Source organism: Nicotiana tabacum, chromosome 6, assembly GCF_000715075.1.
Source record: "Nicotiana tabacum cultivar K326 chromosome 6, ASM71507v2, whole genome shotgun sequence".
In the NCBI taxonomy this organism is placed as follows: Eukaryota; Viridiplantae; Streptophyta; class Magnoliopsida; order Solanales; family Solanaceae; genus Nicotiana; species Nicotiana tabacum.
The window spans coordinates 122,790,710-122,818,338 of record NC_134085.1 but is presented as its reverse complement, the minus strand read 5'-3'; the positions used below and the strand labels follow the sequence as shown (position 1 = coordinate 122,818,338).

Below are 27,629 nucleotides of genomic sequence, written 5' to 3'. Positions count from 1 at the left end.
CTACTTCTGTCAAAAGGGTGAGGAGTTTTCTTGGGCACGCGGGTTTTTACTGGAGGTTTATAAAAGAGTTTTCAAAAGTTGTAAACCCCTTGTGCAAGTTGCTAGAAAAGGATGTAAAGTTTATGTTCGATTAGGGATGTATGCAAGCATTTGAGCTTCTCAAGCTTAAGTTGACCACTACCCCGATCATTACCGCACCAAATTGGAGCTTACTTTTCGAGTTCATGTGTGACGCAAGTGACGTTGCAGTTGGGGCTGTTTTGGGTCAAAGGGTTAACAAGATGTTTCATCCAGTGTACTACGCAATCAAGACCATGAATGAGGCTCAAAGAAACTACACGGTTACCGAAAAAGAGTTGTTGGCTATAGTATTTGCAATGGAAAAGTTTCGACCGTATCTTATGGGGGCCAAGGTCATAGTACACACCGATCATGCCACTCTTAGGTACTTGATGGCAAAGAAAGACTCCAAGGCAAGATTGATATGATGGGTGTTACTATCAAGAGTTTGATCTAGAAATTGTGGATTGGAAAGGTAGTGAGAACCAAGTGGCGGACCACCTTTCCCGTTTGGAGAAGGAGGGGAGGCCTTGTGATGGCCTTGAGATCAATGATTCATTTCCCGATGAACAACTCCTTGCGGTGTTAATGAATGATATGCCATGGTTTGCTGATGTTGCCAATTACCTTGTGACCGGAATAATCCCGTATGAGCTCTCTTCTAACCAAAGGAAGAAGCTCAAGCGAGATAGTTTGGACTTTTATTGGGATGAGCCGTATTTGTTCAAGATTTGCACGGATGGTGTGATTCGTCAATGTATCCCGAAGGAAGAACAATTGAGTATCTTAGAGGCTTGTCATTCCTCACCCTATGGTGGCTATCACAGTGGGGTGAGGATGCCTCGAAAGTTCTTAGTTGCGAGTTCTATTGGCCATCCCTGTTCAAAGATGCGGGTAATTTTGTGAAGAGGTGTGATGATTGCCAAAGAGCAGGTGGAATTTAAAAAAGGGACGAGATGCCTCTCAATACCATTCTTGAAGCGGATATCTTTGATATTTGGGGTATCGATTTCATGGGTCCATTTGTTAGCTCTTGTGGGAATACTTACATTCTCGTGGCATTTGACTATGTCTCAAAATGGGTTGTAGCTGTGGCTTTGCCTAACAATGAAGCCAGGAGTGTTGTTGCATTTCTTAAGAAGAGCATTTTCACAAGGTTTGGCACTCCCCGTGCGATTATTAGTGATGGAGGATCTCAATTTTGCAATAAAGCTTTTGACACGTTGCTTTCTAAGTACGATGTCAATCACAAAGTTTCTACCCCCTATCACCCTCAAGAAAGTGGTCAAGTGGAAGTCTCCAACCGGGAAATCAAAAGAATATTGTCAAAGACGGTCAATGCAAATAGGACCGATTGGTCGAAGAAGTTGGATGACGCTCTATGGGATTATTAGACGGCTTACAAAACTCCGATTGGGATGTCTCCATATCGGTTGGCATTTGGGAAAGCATGCCATCTTCTGATTGAGTTAGAGCACAAGGCCATGTGGGCTTTGAGGAAGTTGAATCTTGAATGGGATGTTGCAGCCAATCTTCGTGTAGAGCAGCTCAATGAACTCGATGAATTTAGATTCCATACCTACTCCAGTTCGTCCTTGTGTAAGGACCAGATAAAGTACCTTCATGACAAATATGCACGTAAAGGAGTTCAAAGTAGGTGATTTGGTTCTCTTGTTCAACTCCCGGTTACATCTGTTTCCGGGAAAGCTCAAATCCAAATGGAGTGGACCGTTTGAAGTTGTGTTTGTGACCCCTTTTGGTGCTCCTAATTTGAAAAATAAAATGGTGAAGTCTTCAGAGTTAACGGGTACCGGGTCAAGCATTATCTTGGGAAAATTGATGACAGCCACGTGGTGACACTTCTTCACTTCAAATGATGTGATGGTAACATGCGTCGTGCCGCAACGTTAAATCAGGCGCTTCATGAGAGGCAACCCATGTGTTTTTGTTTTTGTTGTTTTATTTGATTTTCTTTGTAGTATTAGATTGATTTTTGGGCTAACTGGTTGTGAGATGTTGCAGGGATTGTGTTGATGCAGTGCAAGACATAATGAAGAAATTGTTCAGTCTCTGAAGTTGCCAGTGCGGCCGCACTACACTTTGTGCGGTCTGTACTGGTGAAGTCCAAAGTGATACCTCTCTGAAGTTGGCCACTGCAGCCGCACTACACTTTTTGCGATCCATAGTGGACCACTGCGGCTGCGGTCTGCTTTGTGCAGACCGCAGTGGGATAGTTGGCCAAGTTTGATCATAATAGCTCAGTGCGGACCACTGTCCATTTTGTGCAGTCCGCACTGGTAGGTGAGAATGGGCCCCAAGGGTTTTTCTATAAATAGACCCTGAGGGCCTCCTTTTACCCTTTTCGAAAAATTGAACCTCAGAGACTCTAAATACTGTTCCTCTTCTTCTTTGATCGTAATTGCTTGATTGGAACTGTTTAACTTCACTTCATCCCATAATCTGGTAACATTACACTCATTTTTTCTTTGTTTAATTTTGTAATTTTGTATAATTTCCATTTTTCGTAACTTCTGTTCTTCTTCCTCCCATAATTAGTTTGATTTCTAGGTTAGATTAGTTTAAATGTTGATTCCTGTGGACTTAGTAGTTTAATGGACTAGGTAATCGATTAGGGCCTCTAATTAGGTGGAAATTTTACCTTAAAAGAAAAATCTCAAGCCCTAACTTAGTGCCACTTCTGGGCACCCTGTGCGGACCGCACTACATTTTGTGCGGTCCGCACTGGCCCAGTGCGACCGCAGTACCATTTTGTGCGGGCCGCACTGTTAAGATTCAGAGGGTGGGTATTCTGTGAGGAGGATATACAGGGAGATGAGGGAGTAGCTAAAGGTGGTGAGCCTCAAGTGGGAGGCGTTGCTAGAACTAGGAAACCCAAAGATTGGGAAGATAGATTTGTAAGTGAGGTAGCATACCATAAGTTTTGGGAGTGGTAGCCGGTGAGAAAATTGATTCCGGAGATGAGCTTCATAGATAGAGACCTACTACCCCACAACCCCGATGTGCAGAGACAGTTCAGGACTAGAGTGGGCTGGGAGCACTTCCTAGATGCTTGTGTGGACGCCAACGAACACTTGGTCAAGGAGTTTTATTACAATGTAGCCCACATCAAAAAGGGCTCCAACGTGACCAAGGTTTGGAACCTCAAGGTGTTATTTGATGGGAAGTCGATTAATGAATATCTGGGCTTCAATAAGGAGGATGAAACTCTATATATGGCGAAGATGGAGATGGGTAAGGAGGTCCGTCCATGGCTAGCACAGTACTTAGCAATCCCAGGTACCGTCCCCGATTGGTTGACTGCTGGGGTCAAAATATTGAGAAGGACCTTGAACTTTGAAGTGAGGAGATGGGAGACTTTTGTTTGCAGCTGGTTGGACCCTACCACTCATGACAACACCCTTCCTCTCCACCGGGTTGTATTGGTTGCTTCGATTATGGTGGGGTACCCAATAGATGTGGGGAATGTGATGTCCCGGATTATCACTATTGTGGGCGCAGAGCATGACTGGAACTATCCTTTCCCCAGTTTCCTCAAAATGTACTTCTGGGACCTAAATGTGGAGAAAAGGCCCTATGACATCAAGGTCAAGGCAACAACCCCATTTTACTGGTATATCATGAAGGGCGATGACAACCCCAAGAGCAAGAACTACAAAGTACTAGCTACTGCTCCAACTGGCCAATCTGAGGAGCTGGTTGAGGTAGTGGCTTCTGCTGGGCATACCTCCACATCTCCAGATATCCCTCCCGGTCCATCCACATCAGCAGGCCTGGAGATCCCATCTACCCGGGCCTATCCTATTACTGCCCAGCGTCTGAGCCAAGCACTTTTGAGTATCAACAACTGGATGCAGACTGCCTCATCCAAGTTGTCCATTTTGACTACCACTGTAGAGGCTCAGTCGGTTCCCCCAGCTCCACAGGTGCCACAAGCGATAGAGGATGCGCTCAAGGAGATACTTGACAATAAGAAGAAGATCCTCGATACTCAGGTTGCGCTCTCAAAGGCAGTCAATTCACATAGCAAGGTTCTCAAGGAGCTTGCTAAGGAGCATAAGAAGCCGCGGAAGACATGGGCCTCCAAAGAGTCCATGAAGGTGCTGCGGGCAGATGTTGATAGATTGAAGGAAGACTAGCTGCCTTTAGACTTGTTGCTTGATGACCTAGTGCCAGTAGATCACCCACAGCTGGAGAAGACACAAAGGACTCCAAAGAGGAGGAAGAGGATTCCTAGAGCTGATGATGCTATCATCCAGTTGGCGGACCCACCGGAGACTTCCTCCGGTCAGCCACAGGATGTACCAGTTCCAGAGCCTGTCAAGGTCCAGGCTCCGATCCCAGTAGCAGCAAAGTAGACCATCAGGAACTAGTTTGAGGTTCCCGAGCACACGGAGGACCCAAGGACCACCCATGATTCTATGCAGACAAACACAACTTAGGGAGTTTTCTATATCCTTTTTCTCTATATTTTTGGTACTTAGTTAGACTAGTTGGCATTGGGGACAATGCCAGCTTTCATTTGAGGGGGTGAGCCCTACATTTTTTTGGATGACTGTATATATTGATATTTTTTATGCTTTCTTGATTTTTCACATTTGGTCTGTATATAATTTGGTATTTAGTTACTTTTATCGCACTTTTTATCTTTCTTTGGGTCTGTATATAAAGTTACATCACATTGTATATATTCATCCCCCGTTGTATATTCAAATCCCCTATTGTATATATTCATTCTAGTTTTCGCAATTTTTTTTTCGTTTTTAGCTTTTTATTTATGTTCGTAGCTTTTTGTTTTGTTTTGGACGTTTTCAATAAGCTTTTGGTTTTCTTAATGCCACGGTTCTTTCCAAAGGTGGAGTGTTGTGTGAACCGGGTGGCTCTTCCCAATGATGGATGGCATGACAACCTTCTTAAGGGTTTGAATCCGTTTTTCTTTTTGTTTTAGTAGTTTGTAGTTAAGGGTACCTCAAGCAAAGCTTCACTTGGGCCTAGCATATTTGCCTTTGATCCCATGGTCAAAGACAAACTGTTATGTTTAGGATGGTGAAAGTCGTGACCTTGAGGCTCTTGTGTTGATCGATAATCATCAAGTGGTTTTTCGAGACCATTGTGTGCTCAAATCGTATCTAAGTCATTGTGGGCCCCCGACTCTATGTCTTTAGCAATACCTTAGCTTGTGTGGTGAGTAATTGAATGGCAAGTCCAAGTCCCGAGCCATTGGTCTAGAACTTGCCCTGAATGTTTGTTGAGACGAAATCATAAGTGAATTTTGACTTGAGGCATGATTATAGGCTCTCCTTGATCCAAATGATAGTTTGAACAAATCCATAGCCTACCAATGATATGATCCCTAGTTAGCCCTTTTGAGCTCAAGAACCATGATAGAAGCCTATACCCGTTCTAAAAGATACCCTCTCTTGGCACCCGATCATTACTTTTGCCATGTAAGTTTGGGGGGAGAGACGAGGATGGCAAAAAAGTGGTAAAAAGGCATAAAAATAATGAAGAAAAGGAAAGGCAATGAAAAAGAAAGAAAAGCAAAAGACAAAAAGAATGATCAATGTGAAAAGGAAACAAGAGGGATACAAGAAAAGCAAAGAATGAAAGGTGTGGAAAAGTTTAAAAAGGAGAAAAGGTTTGAAAAGCATAAGAAAGAGTGACAACGTGTCTCTCTAACCCCTTAGAAAAGAAGTAAAATGACTCAAAGAGTCAAGAGAATGTTTGCCAAATGAATCAAAAGAAGTGCTTAAGGGAAGATGGAACCCAGTTAGACCAAAACATTTCCTACCTGAACCAAAAGCCTTCATAATGACTCCACAAAAGCCCTATATGATCTTGAGTTGAATGAAGATTACATTAGTGGATACTCACATAAGGGGCAAGCATATGGTACTTAGAGCCGGACTTGTGACTTTTTCTTGAGAGAGATGAGCGAATTTCCATTAACCTCGGTTTGTGTGCCAATATTCTAAAAAGGTGAGGTTTGCTTAAGGAGAGTTGAGGATGTGAGAGTTTGGATTCCACAATGACCAAAGTAATTGAGAGAGTTCTTTGATGTGTTGAGTTAACTCTTGATGCTCTTGTGTCACACTTGATCCATGGTTTTTCAAAGGTTAAATGTTGTTAATGATTCATTTGTATTGAGGGCAATTGCTAGTCCCAATTGATGCTAGTTGAAGTTGCTTTAGGACAACGGAAAATTTCTTGGATTTTCTCTTAAAGGGTGGGTCTTATTTTATTTTCTTGAGGACAAGCAAAATCTTAAGTTTGGGAGAGTTGATAACTAGGGATTTTGACGCATTTTATGCTACTTCTTACTTGCGCTTTGATTATTAAATTCATACAAAATAGTCCCAAAAGGATCATAAGTTATGCTTGATTGTAGGTTTGATCAACAAAGTGACAAGATGTCAAAGATCAACTCAAAAGGAGTGAAACTTGCACAAGTACCAAAGACAAGACAAACTCAGGAAAAACAGGCCTAGTGCGGTCGCACTACACTTTGTGCGGTCCGCACTAGAGAGGTTGAGAGACTCAGCATTTCAGGCTTTGAAGCAATATGGCCACACTACACTTTGTGCGGTCCGCGGTGGACCTCTGTGGCCGCACTCCCATTCTGTGCGATCCGCAGAGACAAGGTTCAGAGAGATGCCAAGTTCAGAGGTTCAAGCCTGTGCGGTCCGCGATCAAATTTGTGCGGACCGCGCTAGAAGCCATCGCGGCCGCAGTCTATTTTGTGTGATCCGCGAAGCCTGGGTTCATAGAGTCAAGATTGCAAGTTCAAGAGCCTAGTATGGCCGCACACCATTTTGTGCGGTCCGCACTAACCACGCCAGGACAATTTTGTCCAATTTTTCCAGCTTAGTATAAATAGAACCTTATTCCATATTTAGGGCATCAGATATTATCATACGTTAGCAGCGCTAGTGAGAAGACTTTTTTTTTAGCCATTTTGGGCATTTTTACTTAGTTTTTATCGTTGAATCTTTGTATTTACCTTAGCAATTAAATAATATGTCTTTATCTTCATCTATTTCTCTGTTTTCCTCTTCAAGTATGAGTAGCTAGACCCATTAGCTAGGGTTGTGGCTCAACCCTAGTGTGGGTAATTGATGGGTGTTGTGATTTAAGGTTAGATCGAATATGGGTGTTTGTTATTTGGGTCAATTTCATGGTTTAATCTATGAATTTGTGGTTGCAAACACTAGTTTGTGCTAAGTTGACTTGGGTTCTTCTTGAGAAAGAGAGCCTAAGTCTCCGAAATTGACCGAACAAGGAATTGGGATGGACTCAAGAGAATTGATAGTACCAACTAAAGGGTTAAACCTCGAGAGAGTAATACCCGACTTCAACCCCAGTTGCTTGAGCAAATTTGCCTACCCTATTGGTCTTGAGAAAGTCAATTGGGCAAAATCACTCTCTCTACCAAGAGGTGTGAGAGTGGGTAAAATTGTGCAACGGTTATAGAATATTCCCAATCATGTCAATCGTGCTTTAGGTTCAATTACCCGTCAATTGGCCACCTAGGAGGATGCCACTACCCTAGTGCCTTTTAAACTATTAGATACAACTTGTAGTAATTTACTAGTAGTTAATCTAGTAGCAATTATAATTTGTAGTTTGATAATAGTAGAATATAAAGAAAATACTAAAATGATTAGAAGTTATATTTGGAATAAATACGCAATTCCAATCTAAATAGATACTCGACTCAGTTCCTAGCTCTCTATGGAAATAGATCCCGACCCATAAATCGGGTAAAAGCTATTGCGACCCTCTCTTCCTACTTTTTAGTAGTGTGGAGTAGGCTGCGATCATTTACCACCATGTTACTTGGTAGTGCCCCCTTAGGACGAGTGTTTAGAGCTTGAGAGATTTGCCCCATTTGACCTTCTAAATTGCGGATTGATGTGTTGTGTGAGGCAAGTTGGGCATCCGAATCAACATTCTTTGCCATCATTTATTTGAACATATTCTCAGTATGCCCCATTTCATTGTTGGATGAACTTGGACCATGGGACGAATAAGGAGGCGGGTTGCTTGGTTGTTGATACATCAGGGGCCTATGAAAACCCAACCCCCGGTTGCCTTGATTATTGTTCCATCTGCTACTTCCCCAATTTCCTTGATTATTACCACTCCAATTACCATGATTATTGCAACCACTCCAATTTCCTTGATTAATGTTGTTATGCCAATTCCCATGATTGTTTCCACCACTCCAATTACCTTGATTATTAGAGTTCCAATTACTTTGACTGCTTTGAGGTCGCCATTGTTGTTTATTAGGGCCTTGGGAGTTGTTTCTTTGCCCTTGAAAGTTGTTCACATGTTGCACCTCCTCCTCTTGTTCATTGTAAGATTCATCTTGATCAATCCCACTATCCTCTTGCATGTATAAGGTCAAAATCGGGCTTGCCCTTTTTGTGAGACTGATCGAGACTGGAGCGTGATAAGTCAAGGATCAACTTCGATTTATATTAGACTATGGTGCAGAGTAAGATTGTCAAGCTCGAGACCCTAAGACCGATTAAGATCGAGACCGACTAAACCAGAGACCGACCAAGATTGAGATCGACCAAGATCAGGACCGAATAAGATGGAGATCGAGGGAAGCTTATTAGGTTGAATAACGAAAAGAGATCACGGTGCAAATTTTGGCACGTATCAAGAGGATGCCGATTATTTAGCCAATCATGGGATTTCTTACTATATTTAGAATTGTACCAAGAGTAGAACTCCCCTACTATATAAAAAGGGTCTGATCATTTGTAAAGGGGATGATATTCACGTTACATAAAGCAATACACTGTTTTTCTCCTAGGCTATGAATATTCTATTACTTTGTTCTTGTATCAACAGAATCCTCACTTGGTTCTAAGTGATCAAATTCGAGGGCCAAGGCTACTTGATCCATTTGGTTTGATTTGATTTCTATTTATTGTCAATTTCAATATCAATTTACGTTTTCTCTCAGTTTGTGCCAAGTAAAATCACGTGTCCTTAAAACCACAGTACAAATTCAATTGTTACCCATTTTTAGGGTAAACAGTTTGGCGCCCACCGTGGGGCTATGGATAATAGTGATTGCTTGGTATAATTTTCGTAACACTCACTATTTTACTCTTGTTCTTTGAAGTTCTTTGGCTATAGGATTAAAAAATGTCAAACTCTCAGTCAACACCTCAACACATTGACAATGATCTCAGCCACCACGGTGAGAATGTGAACATTACATCGGGAAATGTTGTACCCCCTACTGGCTTTGATGGAGTTCCAACTGTAGACCCAATCAATATCAATTCACACGTATCCATCAATGGAAAAGTGGCCGTCATTCTCGAAAGCAGCGTTCGTAGGGGTACTCGATCAACAACTTAGAATGCACATGGCGGTGAAGATGGCGGGATCAACTTATGGGTAATATTTGAAATGTAACAGGCCCAACATGCAGCAATAGCTTAGCTCCAAAATTAGAACCAGACGCCAATCAGGGTCGAATTCGAGCCATCCCAAGAAGTTGTACATAGGGTCGAATTTCGAGAAAATCAAATGAGAAGGAATCAAAGACCAATCCTACTATTATAAAAATGCTCGAAGAGTTGACAAAGCTAATCGAGACCGGGGAAAAGAAGATCGAGGAAAACAATAAGAAGTTGGAAACCTATAACTCCAGGGTTGACCAAATCCCAGGGGCACCACCGATATTGAGATGACTAGATTCCAAAAAGTTTGTACAAAAACGTTTCCCCCCAAGTGCCGCTCCAAAGCCAATTTCCAAGAAGTTCCGTATGCCCGAGATTCCTAAGTATAAGGGGACGACTTATCCAAACGGACATGTCACCTCATACACGTGTGCTATCAAAGGAAATGACTTGGAAGATGACGAGATCAAATCCATCTTGCTGAAGAAATTTGGGGAGATTCTATCGAAGGGTGCTATGATATGGTACCATAATTTACCGCCTAATTCTATTGATTCGTTTGTTATGCTTGTAGATTCTTTTGTAAAGGCACATGCCGGAGCCATTATGGTAGGAACAAGAAAGTTGGATCTTTCAAGGTAAGATAGAAGGACAACGAGATGCTCTGGGAATTCGTATCTCAATTCCAAATGGCACGAATGGATTTGCCACCGGTTACCGACGATTGGGCTGTTCAAGCTTTCACTCAATGCCTCAACGTCTGGAGTTCCATAACTTCACAGTAGTTGAAGCAAAATTTTATCGAGTATCCAGCTATCACTTGGGACGATGTCCATAATCGGTATCAGTCAAAGATTAGGGTCGAGGATAATCAACTGGGGACTCTTTCTGGGTGCTTTTATCCTAACATGCCCGTAGATAGAATCAAGAGGGATATTAACCAAGAACCAAGGTCGAAAAGAGATCAATATCAACCGTATAACGGAGACTGTAGAGGCAACGGGTCTGGGTGAAAATTTGCACGGAATGAGCAGAGAATTGATTGAGGTCAAAGTCCATGGGGACTCATGAGAAAGTGTGGTTTCAGTAGGGATGCCGGGCCCAAAAAAGCGCCATGATTGTCGGAATATAACTTCAACGTAGATGCATCCGCCGTTGTATCAACCATCAGACGTATCAAGGATACTAGATGGCCTCGACCTCTGCATACCGACCTGGCCTAAGAAAATCTCAATGAAATATGCAAATATCATGGCACCCATGGACATAAAATAGAAGATTGCAGGCAGTTAAGAGAGGAAGTAGCCCGATTGTTCAATGAGGGGCACCTTTGCGAATTCTTAAGCGATCGCGCCAAGAATCACTTCAAAAAGAGAGATTCCAGTAGACAAAATGAGCAAGAAGAACCACTATACATGATTCACATAATCATTGGAGGGATCAATACTCTTCAAGGACCAGTATTAAAATGCACCAAGGTGTCGATCACAAGGGAGAAGCAACCTCGGGATTACGTGTCGGAAGGAACTTTGTCTTTTAATGACGAGGATGCAGAAGGGATCGAAAAACCCACAATGACAGACTGGTAATCTCTGTACTTATTAATAAGACTCAAGTTAATGTGTTTTGATTGATCCAGGTAGCTCAACCAACATAATTCGATCGAGGGTCGTAGAACAGCTCGGCCTACAGGATCAGGTTTCACCCGCGTCTCGAGTTCTAAATGGCTTCAATATTGCATGCGAAACCACTAAAGGAAAGATAAATTTGCCTATAAACGTGGTTGGGACCATCTACGAAATGAAGTTCCATGTGATCGAGGGTTATATTAGGTATAATGCCCTGTTCGGGAGACCGTGGATCCATAACATGAGGGCAGTGCCTTTGACCTTTCACCATGTTCTAAAGTTTTCAATGCCAGAGGGAGTCAAAGCAGTCTACGAGGATCAACCTGCCGCCAAGGAAATGTTTGCCATCGACGAAGTGATACCAATATCGGCGCTCTCATCAATGAAAGGGTCAAGTTCAAAGGGAAAGTATGAGGTCAAAAAGCAACCACAGACACCAGCCTCGACCCAATCAGGGAAATAAGGGACTGAGGAGGATGATGACTACGGAATTCCTCGATCCTTCATAGTCCTTGATGATTCCAATGCCACTATGTTAACGGTCGAAGAGCTGGAAAAAATCATACAAGTCGAACATTAGCCCGAGCGAAAGGTATACCTGGGCACGAGGCTAGCCCCTAACTCAGGAGAATACTTATTTAATTCTTTAAAACTAACATGGATTGCTTTGCTTGGTCCCATCTAAATTTGACATCCCACCAGAAATTACCACCTATAAACTGAGCTTGGACCCGATATTTTGTCCAGTGAAGCTAAAAAAAAGACCCAGTCTGAGGTCAAACATCCTTTCATCAAAGACGAGGTAACCAAGCTTCTCAAAATAGGGTCCATCCGGGAAGTAAAATATGCTGAATGGTTAGCGAACGTAGTAGTAGTCCCTAAGAAGGGAAACAAACTTAGAATGTGTGTAGATTACAAAGACCTAAATAAAGCATGCCCTAAGGATTCTTTCCCCTTGACTAATATCGATCGCATGACCGATGCCACGGACAACCATGAGATCCTAAGTTTTCTCGATGCCTATTCCAGGTACAACCAAATACGAATGAACCTGAAAGACCAGTAAAAGACCTCGTTCATCACCAAATATGGTACCTACTGTTATAATGTAATGCCATTCGGACTAAAAAATGTTGGTGCAACCTATCAACGCCTAGTAAAACGAATGTTCGAAGAAAAAATAGGGAAATCTATGGACGTTTATATTGATGACATGCTAGTTAAGTCCCTGCGAGCAAATGACCATTTGAATCATTTGCAGGAAACTTTCAGTATACTGAAGAAATACGACATGAAGCTCAACCTAGAAAAATGCCTATTTAGGACCGGCTCTAGCAAATTTCTTGGCTTCATGGTATAATCGAGATCAACCCCGACAAAATCAAGGCTATAGAGGATATCATGGTAGTAGGCAAAGTAAAGGTCGTGTAGAGGTTAACAGGACACATAGCCGCCGTGGGAAGATTCATCTCGAGGTCCTCCGATAAGAGCATTCGGTTTTTTTTGTTGCAGAAGAAGAAGAATAACTTTACGTGGACTCCTGAATGCCAACAGGCCTTGGAGGAGCTTAAATGGTACTTGTCGAGCCTGCTGCTGCTTCACATGCTAAGGGCAAACAAACAACTTTACTTATATTTTGCAGTATCAGAGATAGCGGTAAGTGGAGTCCTAGTCCGAGAAGAACAAGGTACATAATTCCCTATCTATTATATTTTTCGGACCCTAGGTGAAGCCGAAACTAGATATCCTCATCTTCAAAAGTTAGCACTCGCTTTGATAAGCGCCAATAGGAAACTAAAACCATACTTTCAATGTCATCCCATATGTGTTGTAACAACTTATCCTCTTCGAAATATTTTGCATAAACCCGAGCTTTCGTAGCGAATGGAAAAATGAGTCGTAGAAATTAGTGGGTTCGATATTGTGTATCAACCCCGAACAACCATCAAGTCTCAAATCTTGGCAGACTTTGTGGCTCACTTCACGCTGGCTAATGAAAGGCTATAATTGTGTATTTTAGTCGCTTATTACACTCTAATTTACTGCACTTTAATTTAGTTTGAGCTTTAATAGCTAGTGTTTTGCACTAAATATGTGTTTTATGCCTTGTAAGAGTGATTCCGATCTATATACGTTTTATGGAATAAATTCAAGTGATTTGGAGCTTTGAAGTCTGAGTAAAAGCCTATGACATTAAGCCGGGATCATGTTCGGAAGTCGTGTACCAAGTCGTGATGTTAAAAGAGGACGAAATAAGTTCACTCTGAGAAAATTACACTGCCGCGCCGTATGGGACGCCGCAAGGCACGACGCAGATGTGTAAAATGCTGCATGATGCGAAAAGTTGAGGCTGCTGATAATTTCCATTAGTGCGCCGCATGGTGCAGCGCGGATGTACAAATTTCATAGAGCCAGAGTCCTATTTCATGCAGGAGAAGGTGTTTTCGTCTGGGCCCAACCCTACTTGGTATAAATACATATAAAAACGTTATTTTGAGGATTTTTGATAGAGCTTAGCCTGGAGAGACGCAATTTGGAGCAAAAAATACACAAAGAACATCTCAGATTTCTTCATCTTTTCTAGTAATTTCAATTATTCAAAACTTATGCAATTGTTTGATTTCATCATGAGTGGCTAAACACCCATTGTTCTGGGGTTGTGATTTAGCCATGAATATTGTTGTTTAACGTTGACTTAACCTTGATTATAATTCACCAATATATGGTTGTTTCTTCAATTCTGTGTTTAATTGCTTAATTGTCTGGCCAACAGTTAGGTTCTATTTACTATCTATGCTATGCTTGGGAAAGCCGTGTTTAGATTAGAGAAGAATTGAAGAGAGAATGATCTTAACCCTTAGGGGAGCGAATTTGTGGTTAGGATAGGAATATACCTAGTCACCGTACTTAATTAAATATCGTGATCTTAATACGTTCTTAATAGATTGATTTCATAGGAATATAGGCATTAATCTATTGAGAATAGGTGAGTAGTACTTCGGGAGAAGGCTATGAGAGCATTTATCGATTAATTAGAAACCATGAGTGAATTATATGAAAGGGAGAGTTAATGAGAACACAATACGAATGGTGAATCGATCACAACCCTGGAATATTTGTCTCTACCGAATACACAACAATCAACTTGTTACTTGATAATTTAGTTATTAGTTAGAATTATAGTATAATATAATCATATTATTGGACTTTAATTTTAGCTGGATTGAATAACAATTTTATCAATTTAGTAAGTAGTTTACACAAGTCTCTGTGGGTTCGACACTCAACTTATCATTGTATTACTTGTCGACCACGTATACTTGCGTGTGCGTTTGGGAGCAACAAGTTTTTTGCGCCGTTGCCGGGGACTTGAATATTAGCTACTTGCTAGTTTTTGCTTTAATTGTTTATTTCATTGAGTCTAAAGTTACTTGATTGTTGCTCGAACCTTAGGAACTTTGATTGAATGTGCAGGGTCAGAAGCCAAGACCGACTTCAAGGCTTTGATCCTGAACCTGAGAGAACATTTCACAGGAGGTTGAGGGAAGCAAGGGACACGAATAATATTCAGGCACTTGTTCAATTTCCTGTGGGCATGGTAGAGGAGCAACCCATGGCTGTTAAGGAGGTGGCGATGCCCAGCATTGCTAATGTCACCTCCAGTATAGTGAAGCCCAGGATCGCTGGGCACTTTGAGCTGAAAAGAGCATGATCCAGTTGCTTCATGCAAATGGGCAACTTATGGGTCTTCCACACGAGGATCCACAACAACATATTCTAAACTTCTTGGAGATTAGTGATACTTACATCACTAATGGGGTCACTCCAGATTATGTGAGGCTCACACTTTTTCCATTCTCTCTATTGGACGAGGCTAAGCGGTGGCTAAAGGCAGAACCAGCTAATTCACTTACAACATGGAATAATTTGGCGAGAAAATTTCTGGCAAGGTTCTTCCCTTCGGCCAAAACTGCAAAGATCAAAAGTGAGATAGTTGCCTTCAAACAGAAAGCGGGGGGATCTTTATACTTAGCTTGGGAAAGGTTCAAGGGGCTACTCAGAGGCTGTCCTAATCACAATCAGACGAATGAAGTGTTAGCTCACACTTTCATAGAAGGGCTACATTCTGAAATAAAGATCGTGGTAGATGCTGCAACTGGGGGTCACGTGTTGGAGAAAAACTTTGACGAGATATATGCATTATTGAACAAATTCTCCAAGAGCAATCCCGATTGGCAAGGAGAGATGGGCAGACACAAGGTGCAAAAGTCTGCAGGGGTTCTTGAGTTAGATGTCATCTCAGCATTATCAGCGCAGATTTCTACACTGACCAATCAAGTCAACCAGATGAACTTGAGTATCAACTAGCAACAGGTACAACAGGTTCAAGCTTTTTGTGAAATATGTGAAGAGGGGCACACGAGTGACATGTGCCCCACAAACCCAGAGTCCATCTGCTTTGTGGGTAATTCAAATAGGGGCCAAACAAACCAATATGGGAACACTTACAATCCAAACTGGAGGAAGCACCCAAACTTCTCTTGGGGTGGAAACCAGGGCACTCAGAATCAATACAGACCTCAAGCACCTCAACAACAATATAGACCACTTCAGGTTGAACAACAAGCGATTCCTACAAGTCACCTTGAAGAAATGTTTAAAAAAATGATGGCTGAACAACAAGCCCTCTCCACAACAGTGAGAAATTTGGGCGTCAAATAGGATAGCTTGCTAGTGCTCAAAACACTAGACCAGCTGGAGCTCTTCCAAGTGACACTGAAGCAAATCCTATGGCGGCCCTTAATGCCGTGTCGTTGAGGAATGGGAGACAACTAGAAGAAGTTCAGTCTAAAAAGAGGAAACATGTGACTTTTAATAAGAGGCCAACCACTATAGAATCAACATCAGAAAAAGCTAAGGAGCCAGAGAAGCCAGCTGGAGAGGTAGTGGCTGAGCAACCCCCACAATTGGTTGCAAGGCCATTACCTCCATTCCCTCAAAGATTGTAGAAAGTAAGAGATAATACCGCATATAAAAAGTTTCTTGATATCTTGAAGCAGGTGCAAATTAATATTCCATTGGTTGACATCTTACAAAAAGTACCCAAATATGCAAAGTACATCAAGGACATTATGGCAAATAAAAGGAGGCTAACCGAGTTTGAGACTGTGGCACTCACTGAGGAGTGCAGTTCCAGAATTCAAGGCAAGTTACCTCAGAAATTGAAGGATCCAGGTAGTTTCACTATCCAAATCTCGATTGGTAAACATGCTGTTGGGAGAGCTTTATGTGATCTTGGAGCGAGCATCTATGTTTAGACGCTCGCTATCTATGTTTAGCGTCAACTTGGAGCGAGCATCTATGTTTAGCGTCAACTTGATGCCGCTATCTATGTTTAGACAGTTGGGGTTGGGTGAGCCACGCCCAACAACAATTATCTTACAATTAGCTGATCGCTTCCTTGCTCATCCCGAGGGAGTGATTGAAGATGTGCTAGTTCAAGTGGGTTCTTTCATATTCCCTGCTTATTTCATTATCCTAGACTACGAGCCCGATCAGGAAGTCCCATTTATTTTGGGGCGTCCATTTCTAGCCACGAGCCGAGATATTATTGATGTTTGCGAAGGAAAGATCACAGTGAGAGTGGGTGATCGAGTGGAGGTCTTCAATGTTTATAGAGCACTCAAGTTACCAGCCCACTATGAATAGTTATCCATGATCTTTGTGGTAGAGAGTGATGCCACATCGTTAGTGCCCTATATGAGCCCTGTAGATCCTGTTGAACGAGTATTGATTGGGGATGTAGAAAATAGTGAAGATGAAATGATAGGAGAAATTGAGCAAGTACTGGATATGTCCTGCAGTTATGTACATGGGTTTAGGAAATTTGAAGAGTTGGACAGGCCTGTTACTCTAACCTTTCCCAAGCCATCTATTGAAGAAGCTCCGAAGCTAGAACTCAAGCAACTTCAAACGCATTTGCGCTATGCTTATTTGGGGAACTCTGAGACATTGCCCATGATTATTTTGTCCAGCTTGACTAGCACTCAAGAAGAAAAATTGCTCAAAGTACTCCGTGAGCATAAAAAGGCCATTGGGTGGACTATAGCTGACATCAAGGGCATTAGTCCATCGTTTTGCATGCATAAAATCTTTTTAGAGGACGGACACCACCCTAGTGTGGAGTAGCAAAGAAGATTAAACCCCATTATGAAAGAGGTGGTGAAAAAGGAATTAATCAAGTTGCTCGATGCAGGTATCATTTTTCTTATTTCTGACAGCAACTGGTTAACCCAGTTCAATGTGTGCCCAAAAAGGCAGGAATGACTGTAGTTGAGAACGAGAAGAATGAACTAATCCATACTCGCACTGTTACGTGATGGAGAGTTTGCATTGATTATAGAAGGCTCAACAAGGCAATTCGCAAGGACCACTTCCCACTTCCATTCATCGACCAAATGCTAGACAAGTTAGCCGAGCATGAATATTACTGCTTCCTTGATGGTTATTCAGGATACAATCAGATTGTCATATGCCCAGAGGATCAGGAGAAGACTACTTTTACTTGTCCTTATGGCACTTTTGCCTTCAAGCGAATGCCGTTTGGACTTTGTAATGCACCAGCCACTTTCCAGAGGTGCATGATGGCTATTTTCACCGACATGATGGAAAAATTCTTGGAAGTGTTTATGGATGATTTTTCAGTTTTTGGGTCTTCTTATGATGATTGCTTGAGGAATTTGAGCAAGGTGCTAGCCCGTTGTGAAGAAACAAATCTACTACTAAATTGGGAAAAGTGCCATTTTATGGTACAAGAAGGCATCGTGTTGGGCCACAGAGTATCTAGGAGCGGCACTGAAGTTGATAAAGCGAAGGTGGAGGTGGTTGAAAAATTACCTACACCTATTTCAGTGAAGGGTGTTCGGAGTTTCTTGAGACACACGAGTTTCTATCAGCACTTTATTAAAGATTTTTCGAAAATTGCTACTCCTTTGTGCAGGCTGCTTGAAAAAGATGTAACTTTCAACCTTGATGCTGCTTGCCTCAAGGCATTTGAAGAACTTAAAAAGAAGTTGGTGACTGCTCCCATTATTGTGGCACCTGATTGGTCCTTACCATTTGAACTTATGTGTGATGCGAGTGACCTTGCTATTGGGGCAGTGCTAGGCCAGAGGAAGGACAAGGTGTTTTATTCCATCTACTATACGAGTAAGACTCTTGATGATGCCCAGCTGAATTACACCACCACTAAGAAGGAGTTGTTAGCTGTTGTGTGGGCCTTTGAGAAATTTCGGGCATATTTGGTAGGAAAAAAAGTCATAGTCCATACCGATCATGCAACAATCAGGTATTTGTTTACAACAAAAGAATCTAAGGCTAGATTGATGCGCTGGTTTTTATTGCTGCAGGAGTTTGATGTAGAAATACGAGATCGAAAGGGGATAGAGAACCAAGTAGCTGACCATCTATCAAGGTTGGAAAATCACGATCACGTGGAGGAGGGTGGCCAAATTAAAGAAGTATTTCCTGATGAGCAACTTTTTGCTATAACCCAAGACCCTCCTCCATGGTACGTAGACTACGTGAATTATCTTGTGAGTGGGGTACTTCCTCCTGAAATTGAATCTGAAGCAAGAAAGAGGTTTTTACATGATGTGAACTTTTACTACTGGGATGAACCCTATTTGTACAAGCAATGTGCTGATCAATTGATGAAGAGATGCATTCCTGAAAAAGAGGTGGAATTAGTGTTGTATAATTGTCACACATCACCTTATGGGGGCCATCATGGAGGAGATAGAACAGCTGCAAAGGTGCTACAATCCGGTCTCTTTTGGACGACTTTATTCAAGGATGACCATGCATTCGTTAAGAAGTGTGACCAATGTCAGAGAACGGGAACAATCACAAGGAGGCATGAGATGCCTTTGAATAACATCCTAGAAGTTGAGCTTTTTGATGTGTGGGGGATAGATTTTATAGGGCCATTTCCACCGTCCAGAGGAAACAAATACATTTTGCTAGCAGTTGACTACATGTCAAAATGGGTGGAGGCGATTGCCTTACCAACAAATGATGCCATGGTGGTAGCTGCGTTTGTCAAAAAGAACATATTCTCGAGATTTGGGACTCCACATGCCTTAATTAGTGATGAGGGGACTCATTTTTTCAATCGGTTGCTGAATAACCTTCTAGCCAAATATGGAGTTCGCCACAGAGTTGCTACAACATATCATCCTCAAACCAGTGGGCAAGATGGGTGTCAAATAGAGAAATAAAGAAAATATTAGAAAAGACGGTGAGTGTGAATAGGAAGGATTGGGCTGCAAAGTTGGATGATGCCTTATGGGCGTATAAGACTGCATATAAAACGCCAATTGGAGCGTCCCCTTACAAGTTGGTTTATAGGAAGGCATGTCACTTACCCGTTGAACTGGAACACAAGGCATATTGGGCCATTAAGAAGCTGAACATAGACATTGAGGCCGTATGCGAGAAAAGACTCATGCAGTTGAATGAGTTAGATGAGTTTAGACTGCACTCTTATGAAAATGCTAAGCTATATAAAGAAAAGACAAAAATATGGCATGACAAGCATATCAAGCCACGTCACTTCGAGCCAGGCCAATAGGTATTATTATTCAATTCTAGGCTACGGCTATTCCCTGGAAAGTTAAAATCGAGATGGTCAGGTCCGTTTGAGGTGTTGAGAGTCACGCCTTATAGTGCAATCAAGCTACGAGCTTTAAATGATGAGAGGAAATTCTTGGTAAATGGTCATAGAGTCAAGCATTATTGGGGAGGAATGATTAATCGTGAGAAGACCAAGGTTGTACTCGCTGATGAGTAGGCGAGACTCTGCGTCGTGCCGCGACGTTAAACTAGGCGCTTTTTGGGAGGCAACTCATCTTTACTGATTCCTTTTATTATTATTATTATTATTATTATTATTATTATTATTATTATTATTATTATTATTATTATTATTATTATTATTATTATTATTATTTTGTTCTTATTATTGTAGTAGTATTTGTTTTTGTTTTGTAGGATTATAAACATATGAGGCGAAGTCATTGGAATAGTGCAAAAGCGAGTTAGGGGTTGAGGACTAAGTATGGGGTGCCCACACGAGGGACTATGCCTGGGGGAAGCCTGAGTACTCGTGAGCCGCTATTGCTTCGGCCTTTGGCCTTTCAGGGAGTTTCTTGTCCACCCTTATTATTGTTTTGCTTTATTTGTGCATTGAGGACACTGCATTCTTTTAAGTGTGGGGTGGGAGAATTCTTTAGAAGATTAGTACGAAGTTGTAACATTTATTAGCTGGAAAAAAAATCGAAGAAAAAAAAATAAAAAAATTGAACTTTTCCCGACGATGGATTTCCTAGACAATTTTCTTGATGGATTTAAGTCTAAAGAAAAAGGACAAAATTTTTTTCTTTGTAGGTAGTTTAGCAATTCCCCATTGGTTTTTCTTCGTGCCGTGGTTCTTTTCCAAAGGTTTTGTTTGAACCGGGTGTAGGTAGTTTTATTTTGTTAGGAGAGAAGCCATTGTGTTATTATTGAAATTGAAGCAATATCTTTTAACTTTGTCATGCCTTGAGAATAGTGAGTACTTTAGTTGTGATGCTTAGTGTCACGACCCAAATTGGAGGGCCATGACTAGCACCCGACCATACTTGCCGAGCACCAACGTACATTTTATCTAACCTTTTTTTATTATCTTTTAGGGTTGCCGAGATCAATATAAATGGTAGACCTGGATCATAGACAAACATCAATAAAATATGATGGCATGAATATACATAGCAGGGGATGACCAGACAATCAAGAAACTGCATATAAGGTACGAGCTACCACGCTACCATGAAAGACTATACAACAAAAACCAGCCGACAAGGCATACCAAACTATACATGAGTAGACACTTATTTATGAGCCTCTATAGGAACATAAGTACTGCAACATAGCCGGAACAGGGCCCCGACATACCCATAATGTCTATAACAAAAATGCATACCAAGACCACGGCAAGTCCGGAGAAGGGATCTCGCCAATCACTGCTGAACTGGACAATCTACTGTGGTGGAGGAGCTGCACCTGCCTGTCTATTTGGGCCTGCAGCACGACATGCAGCGTACACAAACAAAAGGACGTCAGTACGAATAAAGTACTGAGTATGTAAGGCAGGGAACCATAAATATGAACAGTAATGTAAGCAGGGATAGAGAATTTACAACCTGGAACATCTGAGTACCTCTGAGGGCTACTGACATGAAATGCATGATACATATGTATGTATATATAAACTTTTAAAACATACGCCTCTATGGGCATCATCATCATCATATCGTACCCAGCCATAATAGGCTTGGTAAAAACGTACCCGGCCGTTATAAGGCTCGATAGAATCGTACCCGGCCACGCGGAGCTCGGTAAAACCCAACTGATCAGTGGTTGCACAATAGGTGCCGTACCCGGCCGACTATAGCGCGGCTCGGTAGAGTAAAATAGATACATATATATAATGCATGCTCGACTCATGGAATCACATTCTAAACCTTTCGGAGAGACATAAGGCCGGTATCCTCTGTACACGTTATTAGGACCAACTCTTCATTACGAACCTTATAAGAATCAGGAAGTACCAACAACATTGATAACATAAGAATAAGAGAAGCAACATTAACATCAATCGTTCCACAAGAGGGAAAGCAATGTAAGTACTGCTAGCTTCTAAGAGTAGAGTATCTTTGGAAGCTCGTTCATTACATTATGTACAATCAGAGTCGCGCAAAAGAAGAAAAAGGATAACCTCACATACCTTTTATATATTTCCCCAATCACAAGCTATGCAATTGTCATAACTCCTTAGTCTACAATAAGAGAAACGATACTATCGTTATCATTTAAGCGTCATAACTATTATGTATCGACCACAACCTATTTTACGTTGAAACGGACAGCACCTCCCCTATATATATGACTTCACACCATTCCAAACAATCACCAAACAGCCCAAACAACATCAATAATAAACATATTGAGCCTCCCAAAACAGTCCACGCACAACCTAATTACATCATACATACGACGACCACCGTAGTCGTGTCAAACGACCCGGAAATGTTACGAATAACTATAAATCCACAACCCTACATATATATGGTATTTCTCCACACACTTCCACCTCTAAAACTCCACAAAATAGTAGTAAAACACGCAGCCTAATAGCAACACAAAACAGTCCGCTACAAGTGAATAACTCGAACTCACGGTTTCCGATCACCGTCCCGTGAGTTCTTACATGTATAGAATGAATTACCATGAATTCACAGCAGAGAAAAATGTATGAAAGATGGTAGTAACTTACCTTACTTGTTGGATAACTCAGCCCTTCCCTTGGTTCTTCAAACTCTAGGTTTTACCTTCAAATAGAACTTGAAAGAGAGGGAAATTCGATTAGGGTTTGTGTGGGATATTTGGGGAGGAGTTGCAGGGGTTAACTTTGGTTTTGAGGGTCTGAAAAATGGATGAAATAACTGAGTTCATGACCCCTTAAAAGTCCTCTCTTGTCCGACTTAGGGCTTTTAATTTTGTCCTATCATTTTGGCAAGTAGGTGATGCACCTACTTGTCATCTACCATTCTGCGCAGGCTTGCGAAAATATGAATATCTCTATACTTCGAGATCGTATTGACAAACGATTTAATGAGTTGGAAACTAGACTCATAGATCTTTAATTTTGTGGGTATATCACCCCGTAATTCCTTGTAAATTATGATAAAAGCTTAGAAACATTTAACCTAATGTTTAAGTAAAATTATGAACCTAAGTTGCGACAACGTTTGTCGACTTTTGTTTTATAACTCGTTTGACTTCAAGACTTATGATATGGATATTATATTATTCAAATACCTTAATACATGACCTCTTGAGTGTATTAAGAACCTCTAGGTTTACCTGAAAATACGAGTTACAACATCCTTGATTCGTTTAACTTCTAATACTTATTAATCACCCTTATACACCCTTGTATCACTTAAGACCAATAGGATTAACTTCTTATCATATCAAAGGTAATTCCTTCTTGAATTTATGTTAACTAATATATGGCATGAACTAATGCGTGTGGATATGGGTTGTAACACCCTTCCCCCTTAGGAAAATTCGTCCTCGAATGTAAGGGTTCATAGGGAGTTTAAATCATCGTGGATTTCGGTCAAGTTTCTCCCATAAATAGAGGACAAACTTGCAAGTGGTTAACTCAATGTATGTATTACAAGAGTATGCAAAGCATTATGGACATGTACATTATCTGCATATCGCCATTTTGTATTAAGGAAGAGTATTCTCAAGTTATTGCTTACCTCATAGAGCCATTTCATCTTCCAATGTATCATATGTTCCACCAGCATCCTTGTTATCTTCATTCTAGAATAGGTACGGGTATTTAGACTTCATCTCCTCTTCTGCTTCCCATGTTATTTCTTCCATATTCTTGTTCCTCCACAATACTTTGATGGAAGCTACCTCTTTTGTTCTCAGCTTGCGGACTTGTCGATCTAATATAGCCACTGGCACTTCTTCATATGATAGGTCCTCTGTAACCTGTATATCTTTGATAGGGATGACTCGAGAAGGGTCTCCAATACATTTCCTCAATATAGATACATGGAATACCGGGTGGACAAATTCCAATTCGGATGGCAATTCTAACTCATAAGCAACCTGTCCAATCTGTCGAAGAATTTTATACGGGCCGATATACCTTGGACTCAGCTTACCTTTCTTCCCAAAACGCATAATACCCTTCATTGGTGAGATCCTCAGGAAAACCAAATCACCAACTTCAAACTCCAGATCACGACGTCGGACATCGGAATAAGATTTTTGCCTGCTTTGTGCCGTCCTCAATTGCTCCTGTATCACTTTAACCTTCTCAATAGCTTGGTGAATCAAATCTGGCCCATATAATTCTATTTCACCGACTTCGAACCATCCAACTGGTAATCTACATCTTCTCCCGTATAGTGCCTCGTATGGGGACATTTTAATACTGGAATGGTAGCTATTATTGTAGGCGAATTCTATGAGTGGAAGATGGTCATCCCAATTTCCCTTAAAATCTAGAACACATGCTCGTAGCATATCTTCCAGTGTCTGAATGGTACGTTCAGCCTGTCCGTCAGTCTGCGGATGAAATGCAGTGCTGAGATTCACTTGTGTGCCTAAACCCTTCTGAAAAGACCTCCAAAAGTTAGCTGTAAATTGAGCTCCTCGGTCTGATATAATAGATACCGGCACACCATGAAGCCTAACAATCTTCTTGATATACAACTTCGCATAATCTTCAGCCGTGTAAGTTGTCTTAACTGGCAGAAAATGGGCACATTTTGTAAGTCGATCAATTATCACCCAGATGGAGTCAAACTTATGATAAGAGCGAGGTAATCCAATAATGAAGTCCATATTAATCACCTCCCATTTCTAGGTCAGAATCTCTATATTCTGAAGCAATCCACCAGGTTTCTGATGTTCTATCTTTACTTGTTGACAATTGGGACACTGGGCTACAAATTCTGCAATAGACTTCTTCATGTTATCCCACCAATACTGCTCCTTGACATCATGATACATCATGATACATCTTTGTCGAGCCAGGATGGATGGAATATCGGGATTGATGAATCTCATTCATAATCTTCTCTCGCAACCCTGCCACATTAGGCACACATAATCAGGCCTAGTATCTCAGTGCCCCATCTCTTCCGATCTCAAAAGCCATACTTTTACACTGCTGAATGCTCTCTCTTAATCGTACTAACATAGGATCTTCATATTGCCGTGCTTTTACCTCGGCTACCAAAGATGATTCTGATGTATTCTGTATAGTAACACCTCCGTCATCAGAGTCTAACAATCTGATTCATATTGGCTAGCTGATGAAGCTCTTTAGTCAACCCCCATCTACCTGCCTCAATATGTACTAAACTTCCCATTGATTTACGGCTGAGAGCTTCTGCCACAACATTGGCTTTACCGGGATGATACAATATCTCGACGTCGTAGTCTTTCAGTAATTCAAGCCACCTACGCTGCCTCAAATTCAACTCTTTCTGCTTGAAGATGTATTGTAAACTCTTGTGATCTGTGTAGATGTCAACATGGATGTTGTATAAGTAGTGCCACCATATCTTCAAAGCATATATTACTGCAGCCAATTCCAAATCATGGGTTGGATAATTCTTTTCATGCTTCTTCAATTGTCTTGATGCATAAGCAATCACCTTCCCACGCTGCATCAATACGCACCCCAAACCTATACATGAGGCATCACAATATACCACATAACCTTCTGTTCCATCAGGAAGAGTGAGCACTGGTGCAAATGTCAATCGATTCTTCAGCTCCTGAAAACTACGTTCACAAGTGTCAGACCACTGGAACTTGGTAGCTTTCTGTGTTAACTTAGTCAATGGTGATGATATAGAGGAAAACCCTTCTACAAACTGCCTATAATATCCTGCTAGCCGTAGGAAGTTGCGGACTTCTGATGGTGTTGTAGGTCTCGGCCAATTCTTTACTGCATCGATCTTCTGAGTGTCGACATTAATACCCTCGTTAGATATCACATGGCCAAGGAACGCTACTGAGTTCAGCCAAAATTCACATTTGGAGAGCTTAGCATATAACTTACGATCCTGAAGCATCTGTAATACTATCCGCAAGTGGCCCGCATTTTCCGCCTCCGAATGAGAATATACTAGAATGTCATCAATGAATACAATCATGAACACATCAAGATATGGCCTAAATATAGTATTTATGAGATCTATAAAAGTTGCTGGGGCATTTTTTAGCCCGAACGACATCACCAAGAACTCAAAGTGCCCGTATCTTGTCCGGAAGGCTGTCTTTGGAATATCCTTCTCCTTAACCCTCACCTGATGATACCCTGAACGTAAATCAATCTTGGAGAAATACTTGGCACCCTGGAGTTGGTCAAACAGGTCATCAATTCTTGGAAGTGGATATTTGTTCTTTATAGTAGACTTATTTAACTGTCGATAGTCGATACACATCCGTAACGACCCATCTTTCTTCCGCACAAATAGGACTGGTGCACCCCAAGGTGAAGTGCTAGGTCTAATGAAGCCCTTATCCAGCAAGTCCTTCAACTGCACCTTCAACTCTCGCAACTCTACCAGGGCCATTCTATATGGAGGGATAGAGATCGATTGAGTGTCAGGCAACACATCAATGCTAAACTCAATCTCCCTTTCAGGAGGAAGGCCTGGGAGTTCATCTGGGAAAACATCTGGGATTTCGTTGACCATGGGGATTGATTGTAAAGTAGGCGGTTTCGCCTCCGCATCCCTAACGCAAACGAAATGATAAATGTAACCTTTTGAGATCATTTTCCTTGCCTTAAGATAGGAAATAAACCTACCTTTTGGTGTAGCAATATTCCCTTTCCATTCAATGATGGGTTCACCAGGAAATTGAAACCTAACCATCTTCGTACGACAGTCAACATTTGCATAGCATGAGGCCAACCAGTCCATTCCCATTATCACATCAAAATCAACCATTTCTAACTCAAATAAATTTGCCGAGGTTTGACGACTACAAATCATCACAGTGCAACCTCTATATACCCTTCTAGCAATCACAGAATTTCCTATCGGAGTAGATACCGCAAGGGGTTTACTTATCAATTCAGGTTCAATGCCAATCTTATTAGCCACAAAGGGTGTAACATATGATAATGTAGATCCCGGATCAATCAGCGCATATACATCATAAGAAAACACAGATAAAATACCTATAACAACATCTGGAGACGACTCGAGATCCTGTCGACCTACTAGAGCATAGGTTCAATTTTGACCACCCCTCAAACTCGGCACTGCACCTCTACCTCTACCACGACCTGTCGACTACTGAAAACCCCGTGCTGGAGGTCGAACTGATGAGGAAGAAGCAGACACAGATCCACTCGGCTGAGCCATACCATCACCTCCCCTGTTAGGACGCATCATATGGCCAGGCTGTCCGCAAGAATAACATGCATCAGAACGTCGACGAGACAGTCTAAAGTGGGCCTTGCCGCATTGATCACAAAGTGGTGTTGTGGGTCTCATCTGACTAGTATCCCTGTGATGTTGCGAGCCTGATGCCTGTGAACTCTGACCTGGACCAGAATGGGTAAATCGATCATATTGAGGCCTCTGAAACTGTAGGGGAGCACTAGCTACAGGTGGCGCCAAACTCCTCGAAGACTGGGGCCTGACGCTGCCTCTAAAGTCATTAGAATACCTTGCAAATCTCGCCCTCTTATGCTGGCCCCTATCCTGCTCCATATCTGCCCTCTGCTGGCGCTTACGATCCTCTAGGGTCTGGGCATAAGCCTGAATACGGGAAATATACATGCCCTCCACCAAGGAGGCTGTCGTGCACTCATTTATCAGATGTGGTCCCAATCCGTTCA

General features: G+C 41.7%; 1 protein-coding gene across 1 annotated transcript; it reads left to right on the top strand.

The window, feature by feature from the left end:
- Window positions 1-16,465: 16,465 nt before the first annotated feature.
- On the top strand, window positions 16,466-16,843 carry LOC142182029 (uncharacterized). Its single transcript, XM_075255872.1, has one exon. It carries the CDS (start codon window positions 16,466-16,468, stop codon window positions 16,841-16,843), a length of 378 nt encoding a protein of 125 aa, XP_075111973.1.
- Window positions 16,844-27,629: the final 10,786 nt, after the last annotated feature.

Excerpts from the sequence above, each read along its gene's own strand:
- LOC142182029 (XM_075255872.1), top strand. The coding sequence starts at position 16,466 with ATGTTTAGCGTCAACTTGGAGCGAGCATCTATGTTTAGCGTCAACTTG.